At 32.9% G+C, this 13,679-nt stretch overlaps 3 protein-coding genes and 1 pseudogene across 4 annotated transcripts in view; 2 read left to right on the forward strand and 2 right to left on the reverse strand.

The window, feature by feature from the left end:
* Window positions 1-496: 496 nt before the first annotated feature.
* On the reverse strand, window positions 497-3,223 carry LOC133181523 (uncharacterized). The gene is made up of 6 exons (XM_061316011.1): window positions 3,219-3,223; window positions 2,934-3,010; window positions 2,593-2,766; window positions 1,793-2,415; window positions 1,374-1,701; window positions 497-1,287 (listed from the first exon to the last, which is right to left on the reverse strand). The coding sequence occupies exons 1-6, from the start codon at window positions 3,221-3,223 to the stop codon at window positions 497-499; spliced, it is 1,998 nt and encodes a 665-aa protein (XP_061171995.1).
* Window positions 3,130-4,341, reverse strand: LOC133183249 (uncharacterized). The gene is made up of 3 exons (XM_061318207.1): window positions 4,160-4,341; window positions 3,602-3,982; window positions 3,130-3,489 (listed from the first exon to the last, which is right to left on the reverse strand). The coding sequence occupies exons 1-3, from the start codon at window positions 4,314-4,316 to the stop codon at window positions 3,308-3,310; spliced, it is 720 nt and encodes a 239-aa protein (XP_061174191.1). The 5' UTR covers window positions 4,317-4,341; the 3' UTR covers window positions 3,130-3,307.
* Window positions 4,342-4,651: 310 nt separating this feature from the next.
* On the forward strand, window positions 4,652-5,233 carry LOC133181524 (uncharacterized; annotated as a pseudogene).
* Window positions 5,234-12,535: 7,302 nt separating this feature from the next.
* LOC133181718 (unconventional myosin-Ie-like) overlaps window positions 12,536-13,679 on the forward strand; it is a 34,784-nt gene continuing 33,640 nt past the window's right edge. Inside the window, exon 1 of one of the 2 annotated variants that reach the window (XM_061316281.1) lies at window positions 12,536-12,607. In XM_061316281.1, coding sequence (XP_061172265.1) covers window positions 12,599-12,607 — 9 coding nt within the window. In that variant the 5' untranslated portion in view covers window positions 12,536-12,598. The remainder of the gene's footprint in view (window positions 12,608-13,679) is intronic. The other variant, XM_061316282.1, reaches the window with a different exon arrangement.

Raw genomic sequence — 13,679 nt, forward strand, 5'->3', positions numbered from 1 at the left:
TTTCTATTGATGTCACTTAAGCGCTATATTAATTTAAATCACATTCGGGGTCTATTTTGTGGCACGTAGTAATTCGATCGAAGGGTATTTAAGGTCATACGCAACGTACATTACCTGTTGGTAGTTTTTCAAGAAATTCTTAACTTAAAATGAAGGCCCCCTAAGATGTTCTTAGGCAAAAAATCGGAATATATTACCAGGGGTTTTGAAAAGATAACATATGATGAAAATTTGGCGTTTTTCTATGCAAAATATACCAAAATCCTCAAACATAATTTTAGCTGGTATTTCTTCCAAATTTTTTTTACAAGAGTACTACAGCAATAGATGATGAAACTCTAGAGTTTTCAGCATATGAAACCAGCCTTTTTTCTTGGATTTTTGTTAAAAATCTAATTTGCATAGTTGTTTGTACCTGAGTTACCTCTCTTTGAAGAAAGAAATGCAATACACCCATACATACAACAGAAAGCACTGAAAGTTGTTGTACATGCATTTATGTTTTCATATTCATAAAATGATTCTGAAGAGACTGAATAATTTTTGAATTTCCTGTCACTCTTGCTTTTCCTCCTGTTTTTTCTGATAGCAGAGATCTTACCCCGTTTTCTTTGTCTCTCTGGTAAGCTAATAAAATGTGCTGGAAATGAAGACCTGTTTCAGCAATTTTGTTTACAGTAAACTTGGATAAAATCTTATTATCAATAAGATTTTGCAATGATTGCATGTTTCTCATTTTCATCATCAAAAAATTCAAATTATTTACAACAAATTCTGTAGAAAAACTATGCTTCATCATAATCTGACATGAAACTGACAAAGACAATAAAAGAGTTTGTAAGGCCAAGGCATCAGATTTGGCATCATGAGCATCATAATGAGTCACACACAGGTCCTTCAGCAAGTCCACTTGTTTATAACTCTTGCGGCCTGGGTAAAGTTCTCTAAATAGAGATAATGTGTCCACAAACCCACTTATGTGTTCTGACGCACTAATACCGATGGAACTCGACACATGCACTAGAACTCTAGAGTCAAACTTGGCATTATGAGCCACAAGCAATACTTTCCCAAATTTTCCAAGCCAGTGTATAAAATTGTTCACTGCATCTGGTGTCCTCATACACTGAACTTCATGTCCATTTTTGTACATGCAACCATTCTGTGTAGCAATACCAGACACAGCTGTGGCAGAAGCAGAAATTGGTTGAGTCAATGGCAAAACATACTGACAAAACACATCATCATTGACAGAGGCCCCGATCTGTGTTATTTCACAATCGTCACCTGCAAAACAAAATTCAATCCATGAGAATAGTAAAATAAATGACAGAAATTTCAATTTGAGTTATTTTTGTAAAACTGATAATTACCTAAACCAGTAGTTTCTAAGTCAAAATATACAAATGTGTATTGACCCTCAGTAATAGGAGTAGGTACAGGTTTGCTGAGAGGTGGAGGTATTTCCTTGATGCTGTTTGGATCAGTATTGTTGTTCATATCTGTGTCTGGTTCGTATGTTCTTCCTTCCCTCACTTCTGCTGACTCTTGTGATTTATGCTGGTCCATCTTTTTCTGTGCCCTTTTTTTCTTGTAAGTACTTGTATCTTCAGTTTCTTTAGTTCTCTTCCTTTTCAAGTCTATTTTTCTGGCTTTTGAAGAAGTAATTTCACCTGGGGATAATAGCAAGACCTCATTGACCTACAATGAAATTCAATGAAATGAAATATAATTGATTTGAAACTTTACAATTGCTTTTATGAAATAATAAATGAATATACAAGTTTTATACCTCTGTAACATAATGATGACCCAAATTTTTTTGGGCAATTGCAGCTGCAACACGGAAATCATTGCTTTCTGATCCTGAATAAAAGTTTTGTTTTGGAGTCTTGCTAGCAATGGTATTGTTAAGGCTTTCATTAGGTTGTGTACTGCCCAGGTCTACTAGTTTATCTGCCTGTGATATGTATAAGCTGAGTAGAGATGTCAAGTCACTCTTTAGATCTTGATTGTTCAGATATCTGTGATAAGGTAATTGCCAAGGTTTGTATGTTAGTGGTGAAGCTAAATATTTACACCAGGATTCACAGAAACTGTGATCACCAAAAACATGTCTTCCAATTGCCTCTAAGTTTTTCTTCATACCCGAGGGATCATTCTCATTTTGGGAAATGCAATATTTGAAACATTTTGACAGATGTTGAATTGTCTTACTATTCAATTCTTTGTAGTTTTTAGATTTTTTCAACTCGTATAGCTTATTTGTAAATTGTTTTAGAGTATGATTTCTATCACATTGCTTCTTTAGGGCCGGATTTACTTCAGCTCTAGCTCTCGCAACTGTTGTGGAATCGTTATCCATAATTATGTTTCCAACATGAATGTTGCTATCCTGAAGTTCCTTCATCATACCTGTTATGATAATATTCTAACATGAACAATAGAAAAAATCAAAATGATGTTCGCTGACTCATACAATCATGTGAGAAAATTTTGCTGTGTTTTTACATTTACATTGATCATGTTGATATTTTGTATAATACCAAGCATATCAGACTTTATACAAAAAACACTATACAATTATTTTACCTATACACATGTCTGGTTCCATTGCCTTAGAACTACCTGACCAATTCTTCCTGCAGTCATGTTCAGGGATATCTTTTTTTGTCCTCTCTGCCCTTTCACACACTCTGCAGAACTTGTTTCTTGTTGCATAGGCGATGCATTTTCCCGTCTCTTTACCTATCATTGCAGCATGTCCTACAATTGAGATGATTTTATTTGATTTTGATCATGGTCTTATGGCATAACAATAGATATATAATACTTGGGTTTTTACACATCCATTCTTCAAAGTCATTCCAATATACATATATGTTATGAAAAAATCTTTATATATATATCTGCAAATTACTAATTTTTCAAACCTGACAAACTTGAATAAGATCGCTCTGAACCTCTTTTCTGCCATCCTCCATCGAAAGACACTGAAAAGTCATCATTGCTGCAAAATCAAAAATGAAATGAAAGAAATAATGTTTCAGATTGTAAATTGAAAAAATAAATAAAATAAAAATAAATTATTCAAGAAATAAATGCACAATATTTTGATGAATACTGCATGCATTACTGATAATTACAGTTCTCATATTTATATAGCCAGAGATATTTTATTATTTGCCTAGCAATAGTTTATTAACAAAATTATATACACCATTTCCTTTCAAATGTGTGGGTCATAACAAAGAAATATGAGGACAGAATCTATCAAACACTGGTCCTGTACAAAGATTTATTAGTATTACCCAAATGATTCCTGCTCTGCATTAGCAAACTCTTTACAACTTTTTTTGGCAACATCTTCAACTGCTCGACCAACTTGTCTTTCAGAGGTTTTCAAAGAGGTCTTTGATAGTGGTGGGATGTTCAGTACACTTAGGAGCATAGATAATTTTTTCTCGCCAATGCCTGCATGGAGCATCCCTGCAATGTAATAAAAATTCTCAAGATACCATAATAAATATAACTGTATTCTAAGATGATACTTTGATCATATGAAGATGAATGATAAAGTCAGTATTCAATAATTACAAACCTAGTGCAACTTTTGTGTTCACATCAAATGCTCGTATCCCATTATTGTCCGAGCGAGAATGGCGTTTTCCTGTGGGAACATAGTTTACTGTGGTACAGAAATTACACTTGATATGTAATAAGGAACCTAGTCCATATCTCTGTTCACCACAAATGTCTCTCAAATTCAAAGATTGTTTACATTTACAACAACCCTCTATAAGTTTATTCACAATAAATTCCAATTCAACAATTCTTCTTCCTGTGTTCCACTGTATGACATGTGATGTATCTTCGTCATCAATAAGCACTGGAACTACTTCCTCTTCACAGTCTCCGTGTATTGATAGATCGTAGGCATAGTTATGCTCCAAAATGTGGATTGGATTTGGGAAATCATCATCTGTCATAAATTTACCACAAATAACCGAGGACATAAAAGAATGAGCGACACAAAGATATCTAAATGCTTAAGAGTGTTTTCTTAAACTTCAATCAATGAAGTATTTAGCCCTTCTTTGTTGTTTACTTATACGTCTATTATACGATATTCGCAAGTACACAAATCAAGATAACTTACTTGGAATAGGCAGTGGATCGTCAGGATCAGCTTGAGAATTTGTAGAAGGGACCTCAACTGCCACATTCTTCTGCCTATTACATTTAATCGATGTTATTTTACTTTGTTTTCCTTTGGAGATAAATCGCCCTCCTTTGTCGCGAATTTTCTCCATCATAAACAAAGATATCCTAAAACTATCTCTACGTACGAAAGAGCTCTCAAGGGACGTAATCGAAAGTAAAAATCGAACCCAATTCGGGAAATATTACGGAATCATTATTGGAACTCTTTATTTCTAGGAGATAGAAAAAATAAAGTAAAAACTACGTTGCGTCTGTCCTTAAACTCATGTTTTAAGTTCTATTGTCATTCGACAAGTTAGCCACGACCTATCAGTTAGATCCACAGCTGTACGATTCAGACGGGAGAGAGCAATCCCCACGTTGAGCTAAATCGACTATGTCCAACAACAGTGAGTAATGCCGCGCTCAAGAAATTCGTTTGCAAACCATGACAGAGGACCTTGCTAACGCTGAAGCATTCCAATTGTTTTCCTGCAAGTTTGGACGCAGCTTTGGCTGAACACATAAAGCTGTTTTTAAAAAGAAAATTCTGTTGATTTCAAGTTGGAAAATCGCAAAGAAAGGTACAAATATTTAGCAAATTTACGAAGTGACTTAGAAAGCGTAAATAGATATATTGACTATGTTGATGTTTTGAATGCTAAAGAAATAATAATAATAATAATAATGATAAACCAGTTCTTCGTATTAAAGACCAGAATAAGTTATAAGAATTTCAGATAAATACGGTTGGGGTGTACATGTAGCTGTAGCCCAAGAGTATAAGGATGTTCCAATTATGATGTGTTCTGAGGAAAGTCAAGGACTTCGTCAAGAGGAAACCACGGCTAAAAGTCGGCACATAGGGAATTTTGGAGTTCAAACCTACAGAATATAACCAGATCAGTGCCTGTATCGCAACGGGTTTGGGCACTGTTCAGTTGTACGTATACTTAAGAAAAAGAGCCAACCCTACGGGAAGCTAACTTCAACCCAAACCGGACCCTCGACAGACAATCAAAAAACCTAAACCGGTAATAGATATTTTGTCTAGTGAAAAAGAAATTATAAATGTACAAACATGCAGTTAAAGGAAGTCTAGTAAAAAACATATTTTCTTTTTTGGAAATACCAATTACGTGCAGCACAGTACATCATTGATACTATTCACTATGGTTATAGTATTTCTTTTGATTTTTTTAGAACCAATTACTCTGCAGATTGATGTCTTCGCTTGAACATGAGGAATTTTTAGACAGCGAAATAAGTAGTCTTTTAGGCAAAAAAAAAAAAAAAAAAAAGTAATTGTTAGGTGTAACACTGTTCCTTCAATTGTCAATCATTTGTCGGTTTCTACAAATTTTCATGGTAAGATAAGAATAATTTTGGATCACAGACATGTTAACAAGTGTGTAAGAAAAAATACATTAAAATACATTAATTTAAGCTAGAAGGTATTAGTAGCTCTATCAAGTTTTGCAAGAAAAATCACTGTGTTCAAGTTCGATTTTAAGGGTGACCATCATCATTTGGTCTTAAACCAATTGCATTTTAATTATTTGAGTTTCACTTGGAAAAGAACCTATTATTTTTTTTTTTATAGTACTTCCCTTCGATTTGAATTCTGTTCTTTTTATTTTGACAAAGTTGCTCAAGTCCTTGTTGAAATATTGGAGAGCAGCAGGTCATAGATGTGTTATATATTTAGTCGAAAAATTTACAACACGTGTTCTGGCTTTTGTATAGCTGGACACATGTAATTTCCAATAATCTTTAGGAAATGCATGTCCTGTTATAAGAGTTATACATATGGTTATTGCCAATTCAGTTTCATGGGATCATCCTAATTTTCTTGCAGATGAAATTACGACTGAATTTTTTTGCAATGATTTTCTTTAAGTCGGTTTCATTCCACAAAGGATCGTTTATACGGATGCAAGCAAGTATGCAGCGGCTGGTTACATTGTGGAATTCGCAGATAGTATAGTGCATAAAATGTAGAATTCTTTGGAAGCTCTCAAGAGTTCTACCTGGAGGGAGATGAAAGCAGTTGAGACAACTTTAATATCTTTTGCAGATAAGATTAGCAACAGAACTGTAAAACTTTATACTGACAATGAAAATGTAGTTAAAATGGTGAAATTAGGTAGCAAAAAAAAAAAAAAAAAAAAAAAAAAAAGAGTTTTTTAAGGTATTGCACTTAATTCTTTTTTCTTTTTGTATTCAGAGTTTAAAAAAAAAAAAAAAAAAAAAAAAAAAAAAAAAAAAAAATTAGAAGTACATGTAGAGTAGATTCCGAGAGATAGAAATAGGGTTACAGATTGTTATAGTATATGATTTTAATGATTTGTCTGTTTCTAAAATTTTTCAGCAAAAAATGAAGACCATATGATGTAATCTTTTTGCAGATTATAACAATTTCAAGTTTTCAAAAAGTTTTTTCAGCAAATTTTGGACGCCATGGAGTTATGGGGTTGATGCGTCTGCTTTTAATTGGAAATGTTTTAACTGTTTGATTATTCACCCCAGTTTCTTTTATTTCAGATGTTATTAATCATTTAAGTTTGTGCATGTAAAGTGCATGGCACACTTATTGTGCCAAAATGGACGTCGTTTTTTTTTTGGTCTATGTTGGAAAATGTAGATGGAAAATTCAAAAACTTTGTTATTGACTACGTTGAATATGACAAATTAAGATATTTCTTCATTGCAGGATCCTACAAAAAAAAAAAAAAAAAAAAAAAAAAAAAAAAGTTGTCTTTTGTTGGTGTGAAGTTTTTCTCCAATGTTATAATACTTAATGTTAATTGTAATATTTAGACTTATTCAGATGAATTTATTTTGTATTTCAGCGTAGCCATGACTGATAGTTTGCATTTTAAGTCTGAGAGCCAGATATGTGTAAGTATTGGCTGAGAGCCTGATATGTGTAATGATTGGCTGAGAGCCTGATAATTATGTGTAATGATTGGCTGAGAGCCTGATATGTGTAATGATTGGCTGAGAGCCAGAATTGAGATGTGTTTTGTAGGCTGAGAGCCTGATATATGTAATTGATTGGTTTGAGAGCCATGAATGAAGTTTATATGCATGTTGGTTAAAGCTAGAGTCAAGACTAAGAGTCTTTTTGCAATTGTTTATTATTTGCGTTTAATCTTAAAAGCGAAATTATAAAAAAAAAAAATGAAATTTTATTCCTTTATGTTTTTGTTGTTTATGATTTCAGTTCTTCAATCATTCACATCGAGAAAAATTGAAAACTCATGAAGAGGGAACATTGCTATGCTAGCTGAAAAAAATATCAGGCTTAATCGAATCTTGAAAATCAAAGTTCACTTTCTCAAGACATAATTTTCTAAATTTGATAACTGGTGTTCACTTCACAATTTATCTTCTTTAACAGCAACGCCTGCAACAATGTCTCTCTTCATTTCTGATCTTGTTCAGAGTAAATCAACATCTTCGGTGTTCAATTCTATTTTTTATCCAGTGCAGCGGTATCATGAGAAATATTTGTTTCCAAACCCGTGTATTGACAAACTTGTGAAAATGACTTTTGAGGGAGCTTTGTATACTTTTGCAAAACCTCAGTGAACAACCGATTACTTCTGATATTATTTGTAAGATCTTCAGCTTAAAGAGTAATTTGTCTGATTTATCTAATTGGTGTATTAGACTACTGTTTTTTCCAGGATTTTTCAGGGCCAGAGAGTTAAGAGATCGAATATTACCTTTTACGATACTCATGTGGAAATTCATGTAAGAAGCTTCAAGACTGATATATACAGAAGGGGTAAAATTGTGCAGCAAAAATGTGTCTTCTTTAGTGTTTAATTGACTATCCTCTTAGATTAGCTGGTATTCAGAACGGTTCTTATGAATTTACATTTAGGTCAGTAAAAAGATATTTAAAAAAAAAATAAATAAATAAATAAAATAAATTAATAAATAAATTTAAAAAAAAAATGTTATTCTTATAAGCTTGCTAAAAGTAACAAGGCCATATCTTATACTTGTGTTAGAGTACTTATTTTGAAGTCTTTGAAAGATGCAGATGAGGATGTGTCAAAGTTCGTTGTGCATTCACTTAGATCTGGAAGTGCTTCAGCTACAGCCAATTAAGACTTCCCTGACAGACTTTCTAAGGCTGATGGATGGTGGAATAGTGACACAGCAAAGGACGGTTATGGCTAGAATAGTACAGAGAAGGTTCTTTTTGGGTCAAAATATTTGGAATTGTAAAAAAAAAAAAAAAAAAAAAAAAAAATTATATTTTTCCTCAGACGTTTTTTATTCGAATCTGGCTAACATTGTCGCCTCCTCCAATATTTGTGTTTGAGTTTTTATTTATGTAAAAAGAATAGGAAATAATTTATGTTCGGCTGAGCGAAGCGAAAGAGAACATAACGTCAATTAATTTTTTTTCTATTCTTATGTCGATACGATATATCCCAGTGACCGATTAAGCCTTACCCTGAGTTTTACTCTCGAGAACACTGCTGCATTGATAAATGAATTACGCGGATCCAATTTTATCACCTTGAATTTAAGATAACTATTAAGTAGCAAATTTTTAACCAATAACCGAGTTTAAAAATTTTAGTCGATAGTCGGCATGATCGAACGATAGTCGATTACTCGAATTTTCGTTGACATCCCTAGAATTTACTAAAAACAGGTTAGGGAAGCCATCTGAATTAATTCATTCCGAAAAAAACTTGATAGGAAAACTTAAAAATCCACCATAATACTTTTCTTTTGGAAAGCGATATACCAATATCATTCATACTAAGCTATTATTGTATACTAAACTATGATTTATATAAACGAAATATTATATAAATAGTCCTTCATGTTCATGCGGAAAGCGCAAAGATGTGTACCATTTATTCTTTGCATTCAAAAATTATTCCAATGCTAGAAATACTCTTTTAATCGCTTGTTCATGCTTGAATTGGTCACTATATAGATTTAAACCTATTACTATGTGGTGATGAAAATTTGCCTTTACAGATAAATAACAGTATTTTTGCTGCTGTTCATAAATTTATTGATGAAACATGTAGATTTTCTTAGTTGATATGTTAAATTTCACTTGTATCATTTGTACTACTTTTATTTAATTTGCATGACATATTGTATTATATAAGGAGAGGAACTAGTAAGTTATTTTAGAACTTGTATCCAATCCTTTTGATTTAATCAATAAAATATGTTCAAAACAAAAAACAAAACGAATTACAAAAATAAACACCTTTTAGAGAAATTGAATTTCCTTGAATCTACCCTTAGATACCAATGTTTATTAGCATTATATGAAATTAGAAGTGATCTATGATGTCTTGCAATGATAGCGCAAGCTTTTTACACTATAAATGATTATTATATAACTATTGAACTAAATAGAAGAACTAAAGTAGTGTATAAGTATTCAAAAAACATGCAATTTTCTCCAAATACCTGGATACCTACAGTTTTTTGTCCTATTTAATATATTTCTTGATCGATTTTTAATTAGAAAATGGATAATGGGTGCATTTATTCGCATTTCCTAAAATATATTTGAGATTTGATAAATTTTCTTATATAATGATTAACTATAATGATGAACTTTGAAGAAATACCATGGGTAGATACACATTGAGAATTCAAAGACATTTTGTGAGCATTTTCAATCACTCAACTCCTGATTTTCAGAACCTGAGGATCGGACTACCTTAATTGATCACTTCAAAGTTGGCAATCAAATAATCAAACCTCACCTAAAGCATTAAATTATAGAATACTAGATGAAATCATGCGCAAGCGCGGGTAATTGAATTTTTACCACTGCTGACATAATAATTCCAGTAATATATTTTAATAGTTTCTATATATGACAGGCATATAGCATGAAAAAACATTTCGCCTACAACAGTACCTATTGTCTAAATACCCCCCCCCCCCCCGCAACTTTCTCAAAAAGCTGAACATTTTTAAATTCATTCTTTCGTTAAGTGGGGTACTGTACCATCTAGATTTTCTTTTTGTGTACATTCAAAAATACAATGAAATTCATCACCAGTACAAGTCCTTTGTTCTTTTGGAAAACCATTCCACCTCCCTGTTTCAATAGGGAGTCTAAAATTGTTATATCTAAATCTGCATAGCAAAGTTGAAAATGTTCGAGGCAAAATAACAAGATATTTTTGCGGTTCAAGTATTTCTTTATAAATTCGATAGTTAATTCCCTTTGATGAATTATATATAAATTTACTTTTACTGTTTTTGGATATTTGGTCAATTAACAAGTATTCTTTTTACTTCTTTTTTAACCCATGCTAAACTGTACGCCCGTTGTGTCGTCCATAAATTAGATAATCCATACTCATCTAAAACATTTTAACATAGTTGGCCAAAGGGAAGTTATGACTTATGAGTTAATGCCTGTGCATACATTTTTGTAGCAAATTTATCCCTCGTTTGAGAAAAATGAAGATTTTCCCAAAAGAGTAACCATTCTCATCTTAATATTATAATAAGTGGAAGTCGACCAAGTTCCCTACATACCATAAAGTTTGGTGTTTTAGTGTTGAAACCTAAGATATATTTACAATATTTTAAGTGAAGTTTTTCAATTAAAGTATTTTTTGTAAATCCTCATATACTTCACAGCCATACAGTAAAACTGGTTGAATTATTCTATCAAACATCTCTATCTGACAATCCATAGAAAGCTTTGTGTTGATGAAATTTTGACACCACTCCATAAATAGCTTTAACAGATTTATTACATTGTTCTTTTATGTTTTGATAAAAAATTCCTGATTTTGAAAAATATAGTCCAATTAAAGTTCTTAAAACTAAAAGCGACTTCTAAACGTAAATCATTGTAAGTAAAATATAAATTCTATGCTCTTACAAAAATCATTATTTTTGTTTTGTCAACATAGCCTTTTCACCGCCATTTTATACAATAATTCATTGAAACAATTCAACATATTTTGTAACGACTCAGGGTTTTCAGCAAATAAAACAGAGTCGTCAGCACATAATAGAGCAATAAGTTTAATATATTCATTTCAAGAAGTTTATTCTCAATCATTTCAGATAGTTTCGATCTCCAGGCCATTTATTTTATTCATAGTGAGGATTGAATTTAAATCAATTAATGAAAAAGTGAGATAACGAACAGTGATCGATCTCAAAAAATCCACAAACAATATCAAAAATGTGAAGAGGGCATAAAACACGGACCCCTGGAAATTCCAGAGGTGGGATCAGGTGCCTTGGAGGAGTAAGCATCCCCTGTCGACCGGTCACACCCGTCGTGTGCCCTATGTATTGATCAGGTAGAAGGAACAATCCGTAGTCAATTCAGTACAAAAACAAGGCCTATAATGGCTATAAATGGTATGAAACAAGTCTTAAATAGACAGAGAACAGAAAAAGGGATAAATGTTCACCCTGTCTTACACCAACTTAACAAGGAAACGGATTAGATAGAGCACCATTTACTTTTGATTTTGCCTTGATATCGGCATGCATACATTTTCTTGATAATTCTAAAACTCCATTCCATCTATTGCAATCAAATAATATAATGTTCCAGATTTCGATTCTCCATACAGAATCAAATGCTTTTTTCAAAATCAGTATAAATGCATAAAAAATCTTTTAAAATCTATGATCAGTCATGCCATAATTTTATTTTTTCATGCCAATTTCACATATTATAAAAAAAAAATTCAGGAAATCGATATCGCGTGTATTAAATTATTTTTTTACATTGGAGCAAGCTTAAGGTGAGAATTGAGGTCATGGCCGCAGGGTTGCAAATGCGGAAGTAGATCCGCCAGTGATTGCAGACCTCCCTGATCAAGGTAAACAGTAAACAGGTTTCCCTAAACATTGTATTGTTACCAGTGAAAACCTGAAATAAATGTACTTTTAGTCCAAGTATATACTACAGTTGTATTTTAAAATAATTTTTCCCCGATGTTCTCTTCTGCTTTACATGACACCGACACCCCCTCCCTCCCTCCTACACACTGAATGTCCTCTACTAGGTATCAATCCGTAAAATTTTTATATTTGATATCCTTTTTTAGCCCGATTAAGGAAGTATCCCCCATATATAGGGACAGAGAGTTGATAAGACAGAGATGTATATAATGTGTGTTTAAGCTATGCACTGAGAGCGTTTAGTCAGTTTCCGTATAGATAGTCGTATCGGAAGTTGGAAATCGACGAGCTCTCTGGGGTCATATCAATTACATCCCTCATGTTTACTCACCGAGGACCAAAGGATTAAACCACAAATCAGTGTTCTGTTCATTAATATTTTATATATGTTGCTTTCTTGGACGAGAATGCTTTGATGATCTAACAGGACCCAAATAGAAGAGGGACTGAAATGGCGGCGGTAATGTTCTTCCTTTTGTTATGTTTCCATCTGACCCTTTTTGACATGTTAAATATGCTGAGTGATGCAGTGTATTTCGATGTGTAGAATATGCATGAACTAGTTAGGGCCTGTGAAGGAGACACTCTATACTTTGTATCCTCTTAAACGTTTATCTGAGATTATCATTAGCCTATGCAACATCAATCCACTGATATACTTTTTTGTGGTATATTTCTGACAAGGAAAGTTTGTAATTTTTTAAGTGTTTGTGGATATAGAATTATCATTATATATTAGTGGTATGAACCTAGTATTACAGATCTTTATTATTGTTAAAGTTATACCTTTAAAAATTGTTTCCTGAAAAAGCCTACACTAAAAAGTCTACTTCCAATGTTTTTTCTGAGCGGTCCAAAAAGTCGACGTTGGACCGCTGAGATACTGGACCTGTCGATGAGATACCACTATGACATTTTTTACGTCACAGTGTATGCGGATTAGCCAAGTCAGCGCAATATAAGCTTATATGTCAAAATAAAAGGTAAAGGGTGTAACAAAACATTTGTTGTCTGCATGTGTTCTTGGGCAAAATGCGTTTTGTCGACCCCTCGAACTAAATGTTTGGTTCTTGGGTGCAGCAAAACGCATGTTGCCGTCCAACTCAGTCAATAAATGTTTAATATTGCATATTCACTCATTAAAAACACTTTTAACTTGTGAATACATGGGACAAAAATATGTGAAAGGGAGGGGGGGGGGGTAAACAAAAACTTCAAATTAAAAAACTGACAAGGAAATCAAGTCAATGGAAAATACACGTTGTAAATTGTGATTCAGTGTAAATCAATAGGACATTTTTTAGGGTAAACAATTTGTACACAAATAGAGGAGAGGTACGCAAGGATACTTGATTGATTGATTGATTGTTGTTTGACGTCCCGCTCGAGAATTTTTCACTCATATAAAGACGTCACCATATACCGGTGAAGGGCTTCAAATTTAGACCTTTACTCGGCACTAAGGGCCATTGAGCAGTGAGATCGTGCCAATGCCTACCATAACACGGGGCCTCGGTTTTTAAGGTTTCATC

Source organism: Saccostrea echinata, unplaced genomic scaffold, assembly GCF_033153115.1.
Source record: "Saccostrea echinata isolate AGI-Se365-2 ecotype Australia unplaced genomic scaffold, CSIRO_AGI_Sech_v1 ptg000009l, whole genome shotgun sequence".
In the NCBI taxonomy this organism is placed as follows: domain Eukaryota; kingdom Metazoa; phylum Mollusca; class Bivalvia; order Ostreida; family Ostreidae; genus Saccostrea; species Saccostrea echinata.

Bases quoted from the DNA above. Each gene is read 5' to 3' on its own strand.
- LOC133181523 (XM_061316011.1), bottom strand. The intron at 2,416-2,592 runs GTAAAATAATTG...TTATCATAACAG, and splicing joins GGAACCAGACATGTGTATAG to GTATGATGAAGGAACTTCAG. The intron at 1,288-1,373 runs GTAATTATCAGT...TTTGTTTTGCAG, and splicing joins CTTAGAAACTACTGGTTTAG to GTGACGATTGTGAAATAACA.
- LOC133183249 (XM_061318207.1), bottom strand. From the start codon at position 4,316: ATGATGGAGAAAATTCGCGACAAAGGAGGGCGATTTATCTCCAAAGGA. The intron at 3,983-4,159 runs GTAAGTTATCTT...AATTTATGACAG, and splicing joins CGATCCACTGCCTATTCCAA to ATGATGATTTCCCAAATCCA. The intron at 3,490-3,601 runs GTTTGTAATTAT...ATTACATTGCAG, and splicing joins GAACACAAAAGTTGCACTAG to GGATGCTCCATGCAGGCATT.